The sequence below is a fragment of the Prionailurus viverrinus genome, chromosome D3 (assembly GCF_022837055.1).
Source record: "Prionailurus viverrinus isolate Anna chromosome D3, UM_Priviv_1.0, whole genome shotgun sequence".
In the NCBI taxonomy this organism is placed as follows: Eukaryota; Metazoa; Chordata; class Mammalia; order Carnivora; family Felidae; genus Prionailurus; species Prionailurus viverrinus.
In genome coordinates, this window is record NC_062572.1 from 47,819,841 (window position 1) to 47,839,558 (window position 19,718).

The following is a 19,718-nucleotide window of genomic DNA, read 5'->3' on the forward strand; positions in this document are numbered from 1 at the left end:
CTTGGTTGACCCAAACTCCAGTTTTTTTGTTCATTTGTTTTGGAAGACCTATTTGAAACTTCATTTAATAAAAAGAAACTAAAATAATATATAAATATATTTATATGGCCCTGAATCGCCTAACAGTCACCATTGGGGCAAATGGAACCAAAGCCACACTGAAGCTGTATTTCTTTTCTTTTTTTTTTTTTTTTAGTGTTTTTATTTATTTTTGAGAGAGACAGAGCATGCGTGGGGGAGGGGCAGAGAGGGAGAGAGACACGGAATCCGAAGCAGGCTCCAGGCTCTGAGCTGTCAGCACAGAGTCCAATGCGGGGCTCGAACCCATGAACCTTGAGATCATGACCTGAGCTGAAGTCAGACACATAACCAACTGAGCCATCCAGGTGTCCCCTGAAGCTATATTTCTAATTGTCTGGAATGGTACTGTGACAGGAATTGAAAACATCAAGCTGGTTCTAAATAGAGAGTGAAGCTCTTTGGGGCACTGAAGTGATTATCTACTGTACAGTGTTAAAATGATTTCCATCCTGCTCTTCAAGAGCCTGTTATCATCAAGGGCAAAGAAACCACACCCTTTAAATACACACTGGGGGTCCTGGCCTCCATTTACACAGCCACCTTTACATGGCTGGTCCAAGTGAAAGCTCTTTTGTCCTCCAGCTGATGTTCTGAATCATCTTCAATGATTGCCTCAGTTCTATGAGCAGCTTTGACATAAATGATGTTTTCATAATACGCCTGGTCTCATGGTTCGTAATCCCTGGTTACCTGCCACTTCATGTCTTCGAGCCTCAGGTAAGCTGACATATGGACACATGGGCGTGATGAACTGGTTTCCTCTTTTCCCTTCCCAGCTCTAAACCAAAGGCTTCCTTCAAGGCTCCTGGCCTTTGGAGATCAAAAGAGGTTCCATAGAAAACAGAGCCTGAGGCAAAGCTTAGGGTGTGAGGCTTTATGGGGGAGCAGAGGAGTGAGGGAAAAGGGAAGGCTGTCTAGGAGAGAGTCAGGGAGCAAATGCGGGGTGATGAGTGACAATGCTGGCCACATGCCACAAAAACCACACCCAGCGCTGAGCCAGCAGTACTCTGTGAGTAGGCCAAACGGAACAACCACATATTGGAATCGTCAGTCACCAGGGAGGCAGGGAGAAGAGCTCATCTGCCCATTCCCTCCATCTCCTGACTCTCATTGTTTTTTCAGAGCTGGGCTCAAAGGGATTCAGCCATCCCCCAGTTCTGGACTGTCACCTGGCCCCTCCAAGCAGCGGTGGGGCAGCCATCTTGCATGGCCCCCAGCAAAGTGGCAAGGTGCTTCATGCGAGCAGTGGGAAGAGCCAGTGCCTCCGCAGGTCTCCTCAGGGAAGGCCTGCACTGCCAAGCTGCTGTGGCTTCTGTGCAGTGGCCCAGCCCTCACAGTGGGAAGGCTGCGTCTGCAGATGGTGGCAGAGATAAGGCCACAGTGGGAAGCTTCCAGGGCCCAGGAGGCAGACAGTGCCAAGCAGCTCTGGAGAGGCACAAAACTCCAGTCAAATTCAAGTATCCTTTCCAATTCCAGTGTAATATTGGAGTATCACTTTGTGTTTTTGGCTGCAAGCCACAGGAACATAGTCTGGCTTTCTTAAGCCAGAAAGGAATATATTGGGTGTATGCGTAAGAGCTTTCAGGGACTGAAGAGCAGGTCTTATGGAACAAGCAGCGAGAGCTACAATAAGCACTAGGTAGCAGAAACTGTGGCCCTACATCCCTGTCATGGTGAAATAACCCTCCTTCTACCACAGCCTAACATCACTGCCTCCCCATGAGGCCACACACCAACAGGCATGCCCCCAAATAGGAAAAGGGGGTTGATGCTTGTTGTGACTTGAATGGTGTCCTCCCTCCTGAATTCATATGTTGAAGTTTTAACCTCCAGTGCCTCAAAAGGTGATCTTATTTGGAGGTAGGGTCTTTGCAGAGGTAATGAAGTTAAAACAAGATCATTAAGGTGGGCCCTAATCGAATATGACTCATGTCCTTGTAAAAAGGGAAAGTTTGGACATTGAGACATGCATAGAGGGAAGACAATGTGAAGAGACATAGAAGATGGCCATCTACAAGCCAGGGAGAAAGGCCTGGAATAGGTCCTTCCCTCACTACCCTCGGGAGGAACCAGCCCTACAGACACTTGATTTTGGATTCTGGCTTCCAGAACTGTGAGACAATACATTTCAGTTGTGTAAGCCACCAGTTTGTGGTTCTTTTTTTAATGGCAACCCTAGAAAACTAATATAATGCTGGAGAGCCAAGGGAAGACAAAACCCCTCAGGAGTTTGTTGAACTCTTTTTAGATTGCTAAACGCTTTGATGTGCATCATCCTACCGGGCAGGGCTGACTTCATGCCAGGAGACCTGTACAGTCATGCAGCGCTCTGTTCTCAGAAGCACCTGGCACTCAGTTTAATGGCCAGCTGTTGCCATCTTAAAATTCTTAATAGTTTTCTTTTTTTTTAAACAAGGAGCCGCACGTTTGCATTTTGCACAGGCAAATGAAATGACAATCCTGTCAGGTAAACAGGGGATTTCTCATTATCCTCATTGAAGAAGACACTGCAGCGGAAAGAGGGTTAACAGCTTGATCAAGGTCAACAGAACTACCCAGAGTTTGATCAGGAACTGACGTTTCTAATGCGAAGACCTTTTTGTTCCATCCAATTTTGAGATTCTGCAACTCTAGACCTTATCTAAAAACAGAAAATTTGGAGCTAAAACCTTTACACAATTGCTTTGTCTTCACTCCATTACCTTGAGTAGTGTTGAACACGTGAAACCAGGCTCACTATCTTCTCTATGGCCCTTGATGTCCCTGGCCTCCTACTTAAGAAGTGCCTCTACCAGCCTCAACTGATGGTATCATAGTTTTTGCTGGTCCTTTCTAGTCTACTTTTACTTATTTGTCTATTAGACACCATATCTCTGAAGAAGCAGAGTTCTTGCTGGCCTCCTGGCTGGGGTTAGACAGAAACTGCTGACCTCAGGCCACTGAATCTGTGCCCTTAGTCAAGGACCTAGAGAAAAACCTTCAAGAATCAACTGATGCCCATCTTCTGTGGTTCTAGATATCAGCTCTTGGCTTTCCTGAGATAAACCAATCCCTCTAATCTGTGTAGATGGGAGTTTCATCATCTCTCCTGGTCTCTCTGTCCTCTCTCTGTCCTTACTTGACTCGTGGTTTTCCATCAGGCCAATGAACTTTGTCCCTTGATGCTCCTTTGATTTTCCTACCCTTTCTCCCAGCCCTGTTCTACTACAGTTTTCTAATACATACCCTGGAGATTTTCAAGTCAGTTGTATAATGAATGTCCTAAAGAAACATTTAATAAAGTTGCACTTCATTTACTCTTAGATTCCATGCAAATCGATCATTTTCCAAATCCACCAACATTTTTGGAAGAGGTACAAGGAGGTTTGGATTTTTTTTTTAGTTTTCTTTACCACAGAATGAAACATTATTAGGGTGAGGTGCCCTGTAATTATATTTCGTTATTGTTTACTAATTCTCTGTGGTAGACATGAGTTTTAAAAAAAAATTTTAATGTGTATTTATTTTTGAGAGAGAGAGAGAGACAGAGCAAGCAGGGGAGGGGTAGAGAGAGAGGGAGACACAGAATCTGAAGCAGGCTGCAGGCTCTGAGCTGTCAGCACACAGCCCGATGCAGGACTCGAACCCAACAACTGCGAGATCATGACCTGAGCCGAAGTCAGATGCTCAACTGACTGAGCCACCTGGGGACCCCTATGGTAGACGTAAGTTTTGTGCTGACATTCCTTTCTTTGGAAAGAAATTCTCCATTCTGTGTGGGTCCAGTGGGGCTGTTAGCCAGGGTGCTCTACCCTCCTTGCTTTCTCCCCATATGGCCTACACTGGCCAATCAGAGTAGTCTATCTTCTAGTGACTGTGTCAGGAATTGCCATGTGACTCAAGCAGTGCCAGTCAGAATCATCCTTGACAATGGGTATATAGAACGTGAAGAGAGAAGGTCTCTTTTCCTGTAGGAGTGAGCAAACCTAGAGACCAATGTTCACAGAAAAAAAACTGCAAGTGGGGAGTAGGATCTAGATTCAGAGACTTATCACTTGAGAAGATCTTTCATGTTGGTTACTAGCTCATAGAGTCACAGAAATCGAGTTTACCAGCAGTCATTTAGAGTTATAAGGGCTGATAATGTTAGAGAAAACGAAATCTGGCAGACAAGAGCCTTCATTGCTCATACCCTAGAGTGATGGCTCAAGATAAAGAATAGTACCAATCTCAGGAATTTTTCCTTCCTTCCTTTTTTAATATATGAGGATTTGTGGGTCATTACAATGTCTGGGAAATGCTTTAGGCATTGGGAAGCAGGAATTCTAGACTCTCGCATTGTATAGATGGTCCTGTTACCTGCTCTCTCACTGAAAGTCAGAAAAAGGCCAACCTGTCAAGAGAAGAAGAGTCCTGGTGTCAATGAGTGAACGCATCTATCAAGCCCCACAAATGCCAGAGATCCAACTTCAGGCTGCACCTTTTCCATTTAAACCCAATTGATAGAAAGAGAATTTGCAATTTCACCCACTAGAGAGTAACACATGATCTGGTTCTCTGCAATTGGCTCTCAGAAGTCTCTAGTCTTCTTCACATTAAATTAGCCCTTCATATTAAATCAGGTGAGCCTTCCATCTACCCACAAGTATGACCATGTCATTCCCATGCCTAAATTCCCTACCAGCTCCTCATTGCCTGTGCACTCCCTAGCAAGGCATAGAAAGTCCTTGTCCCCTGACTCTAGCACAACTGTGGTGTTTGCAGATTTCATCTGTTTTGTATGTCCATGCCATTGCTCATGCTGTTCCCTTTACTAGGGGTACATTTCCTGCCTCTTTTCCAGACTCAGCTCATTATCGTAATCCTCACAGGAAGCTATCCAGGAATCCCCAGGTGGACCACTTCCCCCCCCCCCGCCCGCCCCCACCTGCCATGGTCCCATAGCACACAGCATACACCTCTATCTTATGGCCATTTAATATTAGAGTTTCTGTTGGTATGTCTCTCTTCAGCAATTAGACCAGAAGATTCTCAGATTAGGGGGTTGTACCTTCTACAACTTCATCTTCCATAGCACTCAGCATACAATGGCTGGCACATAGTAGGTCCTTGAAAAACATGCCATTGAACTGAAGTAGACCTTGTTATAAATAAAATATGACAGTCTTTCTGACTAGCCAGTAATTAACTCCTCCTAAATAACTGGGATAACCTGTAATTTGTATGATGTGTCATTCCTGCAGTGAACCACTAGCTATGACTATTTGTATTGTTACTGGACCCCCAAGACCAGGTTCTTCAGTCTCAGTGTTATAGAAATGAACACTGAACTTGAGATAAAGGAAGCAGGTGGAGTTTATTAGAGATAGCTTGTGTACAAAGGAGCCATCAAGAAAAAGGAATGTCGGGGGCGCCTGGGTGGCGCAGTCGGTTAAGCGTCCAACTTCAGCCAGGTCACGATCTCGCGGTCCGTGAGTTCGAGCCCCGCGTCAGGCTCTGGGCTGATGGCTCAGAGCCTGGAGCCTGTTTCCGATTCTGTGTCTCCCTCTCTCTCTGCCCCTCCCCCGTTCATGCTCTGTGTCTCTCTGTCCCACAAATAAATAAACGTTGAAAAAAGAAAAAGGAATGTCGATCTCTGAAGGGGTAGTGTGCAAGGCTTATAAAGGCACTTTTCAAAGGGTCGGGGCTGGGAGTGGGACAGCATCCTTCAGTCCCGTGGTCCTTATCTTGTGGTTCTTACTTTTCAGTGGACACAATACAATTACAGGATGTCTTTCTCCACGGTCGACATACTTTTAAGGCTTCTGGAAAATAAAAACACTGGTGCAAGCCGGCTTTAAATTGTTACTTCTAATTTTGCCCAGACAACCATTACTCCCTAACGGCTCTTATCTCTCATTTGATCGCTTTCTCAGAAGAAGGGATTTGTCTCTAAGTGTATGGAAACTTTTAACCCCTGCCTCAGACCAGTGGCTTTACAGGAGTTAAGTCTCTTTTGTTTACCCTATATTGTCTCAGTATGACATTTGTATGAAAAAGAGTTCTATTCAGGCAAATCGTTCTCAATTTGCTTGCATTACTTAATTGAACAAAGGAAAACAATAGAACCACTATCTTAAGTCTGGAGGAATGAAAGCATTTTTTTTTTTTTTTAATTTATACAAGGCAGTTTTAGCTTCCCAGGCAAGTATGGTGGGGTGCAGAGATAGTAACATTGCTTGGAGGCAGACGTGAGGGTCTGTCTACCAGCGCTCATTACCTTTTCAGAAAAGTAAGGGAACCAAGGTCGTTCCTGGACCCAGAAAGCTGAGGTTCTTTGGTCTGGTTTTGGAAATGAAGGAACCCGTCCCTATGGTATCTGGGCATCCAGTTCCCCATCTGCGGATATAGTCTGTGTTCTCCTTTTCCCTTTTCCGTCTCCCAGATCTCCTTGTTTTCTCTGTTTTTGTCTCTGAGAAGATGGCAGGGTGAAGAGGGTGAAGAGAAGTGAAAAAAATGTGTATTTTTAGCCATGACACAGCTGAATGTTCTGAGTCTTCTTTTACAACCACATTTAAAAATAAATGTCAAGAGTTAGGCTTTCAGTGATTTCTCAGTGTCCACATCCTCTTCCCTCCTTAATGGGGGCCTGTCTTCTTCTGACTGGTTACCGTCTGGATAATGTTGCTTTCAACTCCGGATATATAAATCACTAGCTGATGGGATGCATACAGTTTAAGATGTTCTATAAAATGCCTTTCATTTAAAGGTCCAGGTACACACACCCCTATCCTCAGTTTAATAATACAACTTTTCAGGGGTGCCTGGGTGGCTCAGTTGGTGAAGCATCTGACTACGGCTCAGGTCATGATCTCACGGTTCATGAGTTCGAGCCCCGCATCAGGCTCTGTGCTCGCAGCTTAGAGCCTGAAGCCTGCTTTGGATTCTGTCTCTCTCTCTCTCTCTCTGCTCCTCCCCTGCTTGCACTCTGTCTCTCTCTCAAAAATAAATAAACATTAAAAAAAAACTTAAAAAAATAATACACTGTTCATATACAACGATATCAAAATGATTTACCATCAAAATTACATGTTAGATTATGCTTTCAACTCATTTACTGATGAAATATTTCTGCAACATACACAGAGAGTAGGAAATCAGGCCCACATACACAAACATGAGCAATGGGAGATATGCTTTCCAGGGATTTCCACCTGGGCAACTCCTCTTCATAGGGGTGTGTGAGGTTTGCTGACATTAGACCTGCCTGAGGTTCCAGTAAAATGCAGATGCCTGGGCCCCACGTGGGGTTTGGTAAATCAGATCATATAGCTGCCTGTCTTCAAAATACCTTTTAAATGTAAGTGATATTCTTTCTTGCTTTTGGGAAGAGATGACGATGATCAAAATTTATTAGGGTGTGTGTGCACCTTCTCAGCCAGGGCTCCAGAAAATACTAGGTTTTACTGTAACAACTAGGACTTATCCACTATGTGCAACGAGACATATGGTTAAACCTTACTTCAACCCTCACTGGCTGCATGGCATTGGGAAAATTATCCAACCTCTTCATATTTATTTTCACATCTGTAAACTTGGGATAAAGCTCACCTTACGGGGTTACTTTAAGAATTAAGTAGAACAACGTATGTAAAGTCTTAATGTAGCACCAGACATGTAGTGATGGCAGCCAGCAGCCATTTCTGATTTTTAGGGACGCTTCAAGATGAGGATTTGTGTTTTCATAACAAACTATGTTTTATTCTGCCCCAGATATGTGAAATCAAAGAAGCACACCATGAACTCCCTTCCCCCACTATCTTGAGCCCTGCAGTTCAGAATGTCTTTTTAAATTCTTTTTAAAGAATTGTTGATTTATTTTTGACAGAGGGAGGGGGGGAGAGAGAGAGAGAGAGAGAGAGAGAGAGAGAGAGAATGAGTGGGGGAGGGGCAGAGAGAGAGGGAGACACAGAATCCGAAGCAGGCTCCGGGCTCCCAGCTGTCAGCACAGAGCCCAACTTGGGGCTCGAACTCATGGACCGCGAGACAATGACCTGAGCCAAAGTCAGACACTCAAACGACTGAGCCACCCAGGTGCCCCTAGAGTGATTTTAAAAATTTTAAACAGCTTTATTATGATTTACATAGTGAAAAATTCACTACTTACAGCATATGAGCCAATGGTTTTTACAAAGTTGTGCAATCATCACCACTATATAATTTTAGAACATTTCAAGATGAGTTTTTCGTGTGTGTGTGTGTGTGTGTGTGTGTGTGTGTGTGTTAGGGAAGCAGCTTGTTTAATAGAATCTTTTAAAAGAAGTATACAGTATTATATACTAGAATAGATATATCTTCCTTTACCTACCTTGGGAGACTACAAAAACTTTTTTTCTTAAGATACTATTTTTTTTAATCTTTCAAATTCCTTTCTTTTGGAATTTTCTTCACATTTTTATTCCCATTGTTTTAACTATCTCCAGTTGTGATGGATCTTCTTTTGAAGATAGATGTGAAAATGATCAACAATAGTGATTGGCTGGGGCACATGCGTGTCTCAGTCAGTTGGGTGACCCACTTTGGTTCATGTCATGATGTCACGGTTCGTGAGTTCGAGCCCTGCTCTGTTGGGCTCTGTGCTGACAGCTCGGAGCCTGGAGCTTGCTTCGGGTTCTGTGTCTCCCTTTTTCTCTGTTCCTCCCCTGCTCAGGCTCTGTCTCTGTCTCTGTCTCTCTCTCTGTCCTTCAAAAATAAATAAAGATTAAAAATTTTTTAAATAGTGATTGGCTCCCCTTGATGCCTAATGGGGGAACTGAAACTGGCTAATATTATTTGGGACTCAAAAATCAAGAACTGGGTATTAATTAGTGAGACAACTGTTCTGGTGTGGCCTGCAGACTAATTCTAAAGACGTAAAGAATCGACAAATTAGTAGAAAATCGGCATCTATCAGTGTATAAAATATGTTTTTTTGTACTCATTTAAGGAGGAAATCCAGGAATTAAATGGATCCTGACAAACTCTGTACCAAGGTCTACTATGGTACTTAAAATATTATATTATCGATGTGTATCTGGCTACATGTCTCATCTGCAGGGATGAGGGGGCTTGCAATATTTGTCTAAATATTGCTGGCACTTATCCCTCTTCTGACATGGTGGGAATACTCAATAAGTGCCCAATGAAAAAAACAGAGATTCAGGACACTCAGCTCCAGGATGTCCGTACATTTGCACAGGTAATACTTGTGTGGATTACCTGCATTGATAGAAAATTTTTTCTTCAGCTAGTTTCTTAAGTTACTGTGGGGAAGCCAGTGGCATTATGGGTTGGAACACCTGGATTGCTAATTTAGCCCCAGAGCAAAACACAAGTGACTTATAAGTAAGGTATTATTTTATATTAGCAACTCATCTTTCCTTGCAAAGATAAGAGCTGACTGCAAAACGTGTTATACATGTAGGACATAAAAGATGCATTTTTACAATCTTCATGCCAAGTGCTTGTTGATTTCCTTGTCTAGCCCTTCAGGTAGTGTCAAAACATACCAATGATAATTAAAGCAGAGATAATTCAGATCCAGATGAAGAACTCTGAAGCCTGGATATTATTCCTTTATGTTTTTTGTACATTCAGAAGAAAATCTGCACTGCTTCCTTGGGCTGCATAAATAATGGCAAAAATATACTGTTTATAGTAGAGACAGTTTAAATTAATCATCTCCATCTGATGCATCTGGTTATTCAACTGTACAGACTTTTTTGTAGCTGGATGTTTCAAGATACTACCGTTGACAAGTAAATATATGGACAGAAGGATCAACTGACTCTAATTTATATTAGAAAACTAATTGCATGCATTAGATAATCTTGCCATTATAGTTTACAAAACACATGCCCATTCTTTCATTTACTTGCCTTGAAGGCACTGATTGTCTTCATGTTATAAATGGGAAAACGAAGGCTAAAAGAGGTGAAGTAAAATTGCCCTTGGTCGCATAGTTAATGCCCTGCAGCACCAGAATCATAATCTATGATTTAGACTCCTGGCACAATCCCCTTTCCCCCGTATTTCCAACTCACCCCCTTGGTAGCTCAACCTTACCATACAACTTACGTATAGGGGTTGAGTGCCTATTACATGCTCTAGACAGTCTAGGGAATCTGACTACACTTTAAGATTTGGAAACAAATCCACTCTGAGAAGCAAATGTCAGTGCTGCTGCTTCCACCCAAAATAGATTCACATATGTGGTTAGGTGAACAGAAAGGTATCTCTTCCTTTCTCCTTCAGTCAGGGAAAATTGGGATATGCTATTTGTTATCAGTTAATGTAGGAAAGGGTTCATAACATCTTAGCATAATAAGGCCAGGATGGTCAGTAAGAAGTAAGGTAAAGTTCCATGGGCAGAAGGAAAATCACTTTCTTTTTGAGACAAAGATGGAAATTCCAGATTGAAATTAATCATAGTGGCAAGATAAGTTTGGTTTGAGATGCTCCAGGAGAAAACCCACCAGTGCACCGAATGGAGCCTCCTGTACCTTTTGACACCTTTCCCTGCCCTCATCAATAGATGCTCATTTGCCTCATATCCCAGGGACTCAGCTGACCCAGACCTTGAAATCAGAGACAGCCTCTTTACAGAGCGACAATTAGTGGACAAAGAAGTCATAGACATTCACCATGGGCTGCAAAATGCACAAATCCTGAGAAGGTACCAAGGGAGAGGGAGGCTTGATTATTTCTGTAAGGACCAGGGAGGGTGGCAGATCTGGGGAACAGCCAATATCAGCAAAAAGCAAGGAGGCAGGTTAAATGCAAGGGATGCAGAAGGAAATGCAAAGGAATGGGAAGGAAGAAAGAGAGGGAAAGAGAGAAAACCCCTGTGAGGACCAAGAGAGGAGTGGCACTCCCCACTCAAACACATCCCAATCCAGGATTCGAGTGGGAGGCCTTGCTGTTTGTGCTGCCCAGGGGAGGTAAGCAACTGGGGGAAGGACATGATGCCTCCTTCCCCAGTCATGTCCCTGAATCTATACAGCAGCAGAGCAATGATCTCACCTCCTGCAAACACCTGCTTAAACCCATAGTATGTCCATCAGGTATATAGTTTGGATAAAAGCAGATGAAGAGGTGCCCAGTCTGAAGGGGATGGCTTCTTGCTGTGTGGTCACCACTGTGGTCTCCAGGGTGGCCTGAGTATCTTGTCAGAGGCATCCACCCACCCTGCTGGAAAAACGGCCAGGTGGATCCCCTTGGGTCTACCACGTGCTCCTCTCCTTAGAAGCCAACCAGTGACTCCCCCTGTGGGCAGAAAAGGAAGGAATCGGCTGTATAGTTTTACATGCTGACCCTTGACCTGGTTTGCTTTCTAATGAAAAGCAGTTAACTAAATCTTGCCCCACCTTCTGTAGAGTAAAAGGGGTGAGTTTGATAGCAAAGCTAGCATAACAAGAAAACGCAGTGACATTAATTTCCCAGCTCTCCTCCATTTTAGAATTCCACACATTCTGGGAACCTGTATTTATTTCAACTGATAGTGTAGGTTTACAAAAAGATACATTAAGGTATGGTTATTAGCACTACTAAAAAATGTTAATATAATCGAAGCGAACACAACAAAATTTTCTTAAAATATATAGCCTCTTTAAAATTAAAAAAAAAAAAAAAGGGGGCGGCTGGGTGGCGCTGTCGGTTAAGCGTCCGACTTCGGCCAGGTCACGATCTCGCGGTCTGTGAGTTCGAGCCCCGCGTTGGGCTCTGGGCTGATGGCTCAGAGCCTGGAGCCTGTTTCCTATTCTGTGTCTCCCTCTCTCTCTGCCCCTCGCCCGTTCATGCTCTGTCTCTCTCTGTCCCAAAAATGAATAAAAACGTTGAAAAAAAAATTTTAAATATATAGCCTCTAGATGTATTTAAAATGTAATTCCAAAAACTCAAAACATGTTTAGAAAGACAAGAGTAAGGAGTGTTATTAGTTGTCCCTCTGACACCCGTTTCCTACCTTCCTTTTCCTCATAGACCTAGAATTTCCCAACCATGGAGTTTGGGTGGAATGGGTCTACCTCCAAATCCCTGGAGGGGGCTCTCATTGATTTATGATCTTGTCTCAATGAACCACTTCCTCCTAACCACATTGATTGGTTCAAGAATGAGCATGTGAAAAAGCACCTGGCCAATGAAATTCAATTAGGGGATTTGGAGTTAAGCATTGAAAAAGGAAGCAGGTAGACCTAGAAAGCTTCCAGCTGTTTGGGGACCAGGAGAGAAGGGCCTAAGTAAGAGCAGGCCCACCAAGTACCAATGTGGCAAAGTGGAGGGGTGGAAAGGTGAAGAAACTGGGTCCAAGTGACAGTTTTGCAGCCCTGGTACAACCTCATTTTGGGGAATCCTTTTCATGAACCAATACATTTACTTTTCTGGGCCATTTGGATCAGATTTTTCTGTTACTTGCAACCAAGGTAATTTACAAAACATCTACCATGTGAAAAGTAAGACATCTAAAACTGCTCACTAATCCTTTGGACTTGGGAGTTTTCATTTTCCCAGTGAAATCTCATGAACCACAAACTCATAGGACAATACCCACAGGAGGTGTGTAGAAAGGAAATCAGCTTTCCTCCATCTGAGAGCTTTTCATTTCCTCTCCCTTTCCCTTAGTCTCCTTTTCTCCTCTCTCCTTCGAAAAGGAACACTGGGTAAATCCTATTAGGCTGAAGCCAAATGCACTGCAGACTGCCTTAGTCCTACAAAAGGGTGCAGTGAATCTTAGAATTTCAAGTATAGGGTGCCCTAACGTCTTGGTGATCTAGATTTTTCCTTCCTTTTGTAGGTAATACACACCATGAGCTCTTAAGTATCCATCATTATCTGCCGTTGCTATATAGTGAAGAAAACACAATCAACCTTAATTACCTGCCTGCCAGCTAAACCTTGGGCAGGTGTCAGTACCAACTACAGCTACCACAGGTATAATTACTGGTTCACGTATTGCCTCTCTTCAGGGTGGTGAGGCCCATTTTGAATCCTCTTTGTATCCCTCATTGTCAAGCAAATATTTGAAAATGTCCGTTTATGATGCAGCTGCTAATCTAATTATGGTATTTGGTTGGATCCAATTTGGCACACATCTGGTGTATATTACAAGGTACAGTTATCCTCTATCCATATCACCTTTTATGGGGTACGGAGCAGTTGCACTGGATCTTGCCCCAATCATTCAACGGCTAAATTTCCTAAGTCTGTGTAACCATTGGTGCTAGGTTTCTGAGACAGATTGCTTTAAATTTGCTCATCCCTTCCCCCACCACATTCTCAGCTGCAGGGCCCCAGATACAACTTGTTAATGCCCACAGGATCATCAATTCCTTGATTTCCCCCTTCAGAAATAGGGACACAGAGAACCTTGCTTGGTTGAACTTGGCTGCCTTTTCCAGTTGGGGGAGGTGGGTACCGGCTATCTGCTAGGTTTGGTATTGCCCTCTTGGCTGCTCTCCCTTGTTGACTAGATTGTTTCAGGGTTAGAGAGGGTAGATGGTTCCACAGATCCAAAGTACAGGAAGCTTATAAGCACTGGGCACGTTGTCAGCTCTGGTTACCACTGGCAATGTGTGACCAGGGAACAGTCTCTGGCAAGAGCCCCATGGCCATTACAGTACCTAGGACTTGCGTTAGATGTCCCTGCCCAGTAAAACACACACACACACACACACACACACACACACACACACACACACATTAAAGAACACATGGGCAGCTCTGTCAGGATCTGGCACCCAGTGCTAGTTCCATGGAACATAACTCTTAGCATCCATTCTCATGATTAATATTGTTCAAACCTCAAAGAAATGTTACTTGTCTCTTGCTCAATGTCCTAAAAACAAAGGTTACAGGCTATGAATGCCATGTAGAATTGTGGCACTGCTGATATTTGAGACTAACACTATTTTAAATCCAAGAGTACTTGGATTTTTTTTTTTTGGATTAAAAAAACCTGGCAGATTTGTCAAGTCCTTCTCAGATCACATGAATGCAGTGATTCCTGTATTACAAAGTATTGTTCCCCAGAGGTGAGAATCAGCCATTTTCTTCCTTCTTTTGATATTCCAATTTGTGACTCCAGATGTACTCAAGAATTAGCATGGTGTTCTAAGAATTATACATGACAGCTAAGGAATGACAGCAATTCACATTACTCTTAAATGTGTATATATAAATGTGGGAAATACTATATTGGTTTAGATACATACTCTTGTAAGGGATGGCATGCATCACAGAATAAGCGATAGCAACTTGTATGATGAAATAAAATTGTTTTGGTAATATCTTCTGTGGTAATTTATCATATCATGTGACCTCATTATAATGCTGGATGTGATATGTTCCTGAGTTATCTCTAAACCTGAATATCGCTTTACTTTTTAAAAACAATTTCAGTTTTATGCTTCAGCAGAGCAGTTTCTCCAAATTGAAATTAATAAACCACACTCTAAGAACTACAGTGATTTAAGAAAGGTGGTCTGACTTGACATTAAGAACATAAATTGATTGCCATAACATATATAGTGACTTTGCTAAAATAAAAGTGAAGAAGACAAATCTATGGAAAAACAAAAATTACTTGTGAATTGTTTGTCTTTATAATATTACCCACGCACACATTATTACCAGCCCACCATCAGAACAGTCAGACATATGCAATAATGACTAAGTTCTGTCATCTTTGACATTTTACTGATACTCGGTCATATAGTAAACCCTAGCATTATACTTATTTTTCTGTTTCATTGGTTTGAAAGTATAATTGCCAGGGTTATAATAGAAAACACCTGAAGAGCTTAATTGATAAGCTTTAAATATTTAGGTGTACGCCACATTGGCCTCCATTCGTCCTCTTGCCCCATCTCGCAGATATTGGTGGCAGCCGAGAAGGTGCGAAACAGGATCCGGGATCCTCTCCGCTCCCGCTCAGCGCTGGGCTCCCGGCTGAAGTCCGGCAGGTGCCCTGGGGCCCCGCCCCCGCCGCCCACCTCCTCGGGGATTGGCTACCTTGGGCTAGGGGGCGGGCCCAAGATCCGTTTAAAGTTGGGGGTCGTGGGCGCCAGCAGCGCTGGGTTTCCTGCGCTGGGGGTCAGAGGTCTGAGTGCCGGGTGTGTCCAGGTAGTCTCCAGCCGCGCGCTCTCGCTGCGTCCAAGGCGGAGTTCCTAGTTCCCTTTGCAACCCGTCTGCTTCCGCGCGACCCCCGGCTCGGCTCTTTTGCAAGAAAGAGTCAAAGTCCGGGCCTCGGTGCCTCGCGAGTGTCCGAGCAGGCTGGGCGCGCTGGCCCTGGGCGGCTGGGCACGCGTGCGGGCGGGGTGGGGACCCGGGTCGAGAGGGACCCCGGCGGCGTGCGGGGGCTGCAGGAAGCAGGGGCGGCGGCCGCTCGGGCCCCGGCTCGGCGGGGTGAGAGACACCCGGAAACGGATTCCTCTTGGGTGCCCGCGCGAGGCGGGCGTCTCGCAGGGAGCGGGAGGAGCAGGCGGGCGGGCGGCTGCTGAGTAATCCCCGCGGCGGGCGGCGGCGGCCTGGGCGCTCACGTCCCCCGCCGCGCTGCAGCCGGCCCGGCTCCTCCCTCCTCCCCCGGCCCGCCCCGCCCCACGCCGCCCCTCCCCCGCCCCGCTCGGCTGCGCGGCGCTCCCGGCAGGTAGAGCCGGGCTCCGGGCGCGCGGGGGCCGCAGCAGCTGCCGCCCCACCTCTCCTCGGCCCTGCGCACAGCCTCGCGCGCCCATGGCCGGCTCGGAGCAGCAGCGGCCGCGGCGGCAGGACGACAGAGACTCGGCCGCGGCGGCGGCGGCGGCGGCGCCCCTGCAGGACGCGGAGCTGGCCCTGGCCGGCATAAACATGCTGCTCAACAACGGCTTCAGGGAGTCGGACCAGCTTTTCAAACAATACAGGTGACCGACGCGCCCGCCTCCCCCGCCCCGGCCACGCGCCCCTCGGGGCCGGCTCGCGCGCTGCAATCCGCCGCGGGCCCCAGAAGCCTCCTCCCCCTCCCGTCGGTCACTAATCCTCCCCGGCCCCGGTGCCCGGGTCGCCTCCCTCGGCCTGCGCTGCAGCCGGCGCTTCTGCGCCTTTGTCACATCGCCCCTTTCCACCCCCGCCCCGTTGTCCTTTCCTTGCGCGGGACCCGCCACCCGTCCCCCCTCGCTCCTGCGGTCTCTCCTCACTTTCTCGCTCCCCGCCCCCCCAGAGGGGCACCCAGTGCTTGTCCGCTTCTCTCTCGCGGGTCGCCTTCCCGCCGCCGGGTCCGGAGCCCGTTGGCTTGGGACCTGGGACCGGATGCGATTGGAGGCAGCTGGGAGCCTCAAACTCGCAGTGTTGTGCCCGAGCAGCCTTTGTGACACGGAGCACACCAGCTGCCTCGTGCCGGGTTCTGGTGCCTCGCGTTACTTTGCATCATCGTGCATCTTAGACGCTTCTCTTGTTTGAAAACAGATATGCGTAACTGCCTGGCAGTGCAGGAATTAAAAAGAAAACTCGGCCGAACTCGGCTTGCGCCCCTCTCTCTGCCTGTCTTCTAGAACTCATTCCTCAAAATGAGTTGCTAATGCCTTTCAAGCGAGCGTGTTTATGATGGACTTGTCTAACTTGGAAAATGGAGGGATTGCAAATATACGTAAGCGTGGAAGGAAGAACACGTGTGCTCAGTTAATTGCTTTCTTAAAATCCGCCTTCTAAAAAAATGAAAGAACTGAAACCTGGTTGTCTCCTGCGAGTGGGAGGAGCCTTCAGTTTCATTGGGGACCCAAAGCATCTGCTTTCTGGTTCAGGAAACAAGTTTGTGATTTGCCCAGTCTCAAGGATGTTGATTAGCAGCTTCCCTGTAGGTGTTTAGGAGCCATATGCTTCACACTTCTTAAGACCTGAGTGGCTTGGTAGGAATAAGGGACCGATGTGTGTCCGTGGTTAAGAGCCACAGTCTGTGAGAGGAAGGATACAGTCAGGTATCTGACGTCAGGCACCTGATGTTTTCACACTTCACGGACTGGTTGTTCTATGGTTGGGCTTTCACTTCTTAATGGCAAAGCAGATATCTCACAACAATAAACTTTATCCTAAAGATAGTTTACCGTTAGATCACTTTTTTAATAAAAAATCTGAGAGTGGAAACATCTTCTTGGCTTTACTCAGGACCCTTTGTTTTTAAAACGTACCAGTCTGATTTCAGTCTGAGAATGTACATTTTTTAAAAAAATGTATGATTGACATAGTGCTCTGATTTTTTTTTTTTTTTTTTTTTTAAAGACTACCAGTTTGTGGTGTAGGAGAGGGCTGGGGAAAGCCTGAGTCAAGTTTACTCCTTAGCTGCTGCTAATCAAGATACAGTGCTTGCATATTTCAATACTTATTGCTTTGAAATGTTCTGTTACTGGTTTTAGTCATCTTTTTTTCCCCCAAACGTCTTTAGTGTACTTAAATAGTACTTGTAGGTTCTGGTATATTGAAAGCATTAAATAAGGCAAAAATACTGTTACCCAGACAATTTTATGTGCTCCTAGCAGAGGGCAGATTCTGAGTGATAGGAAATTTATTTTTTCACAGAAACAGATATGCACCTAGAAAACAGTTCCTCTGTGGGTGAGTGTGTTGGGGGTGGAGGAGGGGGAAGGTGTCCAGGGAAGATTTACAGTATATAGACAGGAGCTGTCTACTCGGGTTTTGAAATAGGAATTGAAAATGAAAACAAACTATTGTAGTCTTTTTCTTGCCAGGCATGGTGCTGGGCTCATTCCTTTATATTCTTACTATTCTAGAGACAACAAAAAGGTGAGCTGTATTTTTATCATGCTAATTTTATTACAAGGGGCTTGAGTCTCTGTTTAGCAAGGACCAGGACACAAGCACAGTGGTTCTAAATCAGGGCTCTTTTCCTTATCTCATTCGGCCTGTCTCACTAAAATTATTATACAGTTGACTGTTGAGTAACAGGGGTTTGAACTGCATGGGTCTACTTCTATGTGGATTTTTTTAATACTGTAAGTATATTTTCACTTCTTGTGATTTTTCTTAACATTTTTTCCCCCTCTAGCTTACTTTGCTACAAGAATACAGTACGTAACACATAGAATATGCAAAATATTGGCTATCAGTAAGGCTTCTGGTCAGTGGTTTTGCTACTAGCAGTTAAGCTTTCAGGGAGTCAGAAGTTACATATGGATTTTTGACTGCACAGGGGTTTGATGCCCCTGACCCCAACATCGTTCAGGGGTCAACTGTATTTTGATTTGCCCTCTGACCTTATTTTCCAGAAATTTAAGCTTTTGAAGGGCTGGACAGTGGTAGCATTCTCCCATCAGCTTTCCCTTGAATCATCCGTTTTGTGATGTGGGAAAGCCTTGCACTCTTGCCACTTGCCACATGTGCTGCTGATCCAGATTTTAGAGAACACAATTGTGTACAGGTGTGGTTGTGGACCGGCGTCCTGCAACCAAGGTGGTAACTGTAGTTTTGCCACTTTTCTAGGTGCTGACTCAAAATTTGCTTCCTATAAAATGGGAGTAGCGCACATCATAATGTGGTCGTTAGGATTAAAAATAATCCATGGTAGCTGGCATGGTGTAAGCTCTCAGTAAACACGAGCTAGCTTTATACTTGATGCCTTCTCCACAACTGTGCCTTCTTTTCTTTTTTCTTTTGTCTTTTTTTATGCTTTTTTATTTTTGAGAGAGAGAAAGAGAGTGTGAGCAGGAGAGGGGCAGAGACAGAGGGAGACACAGAACCTGAAGCAGGCTCCAGGCTCTGAACTGTCAGCACAGAGCCTGGTGCGGGGCTCGAACCCATAAACCTTGAGATCGTGACCTGAACCAAAGTATGACGCTTAACCGACCAAGCCACCCAGCCACCCTGTGCTTCCTTCTTGATGACATAGTTTGAGTAGAGGGAAAAATGTCCTGTATGCAGGTAACTTTTATATTTAAGGTTAGCCTCACATAGTGCATATGAGAGATTTAGATCCTACTATGTTAGTGGAAAACTGCTGTTCCAAAGTTGAATGGCCTGCTGGAAAACTCAGCAGTGACTTTATTGTAAGTATTCCAGGAGCACCTCCAGCTGCTCTTTCCAGAGCAATTTGGTTTTCTCCTTTGTTAGGATTATGTTGTCACAGAAGACCATCCTTTCCCTACAAGTAAACCTTCCAAGATCCTACTAGGGTTTAACAATAAGACCATTTTGTGTCTGGTGTAACAATGTTCTTAAGGTCGTTTTCTTATGCTACATTACTGGGATGATAAAAGTTTCAGCAACAGCTATGGAATGAGAAATGGTTACTTCATAGAAAACGATTATCATGAAGGCCATTCTGAATTAGTCGAAAGTCTGGATTGTGTCATTTAGATATCACAGATCCAGGAATTAGAAATAAATGCACAGTAGAGCCTGTCTTTTGAGCTGTAAGAGGCTCCTAGTTGGTTTTCAAAGTGTAACTGTTACTTCCATTGTAACGCTAGTAATAATGTAACAAGGTGCCCTGTTGTTGGTGCTGAGACCCCATCTGTGCACGCAGGAGATGTGTTCCCAGAGGTGCAGGCAGATGGATGCTGCCGTGGGCCCTTTCTGCTTTGAGCCTAAAGACATAACTTTGTACCTTCGTGATACTGACCACCTGAAATCAAATTCCTGTTGTTCATCTTTGGGCTTGGTGA

The 19,718-nt window shown here is 45.0% G+C and overlaps 1 protein-coding gene across 1 annotated transcript in view; it reads left to right on the plus strand.

Annotated features, from left to right (window-relative positions):
* Window positions 1-15,182: 15,182 nt before the first annotated feature.
* TTC39C (tetratricopeptide repeat domain 39C) overlaps window positions 15,183-19,718 on the plus strand; it is a 109,389-nt gene continuing 104,853 nt past the window's right edge. The window contains exon 1 of the mRNA XM_047828154.1: window positions 15,183-15,968. Within this exon, the coding sequence (XP_047684110.1) occupies window positions 15,802-15,968 (167 nt within the window). The 5' untranslated portion in view covers window positions 15,183-15,801. The remainder of the gene's footprint in view (window positions 15,969-19,718) is intronic.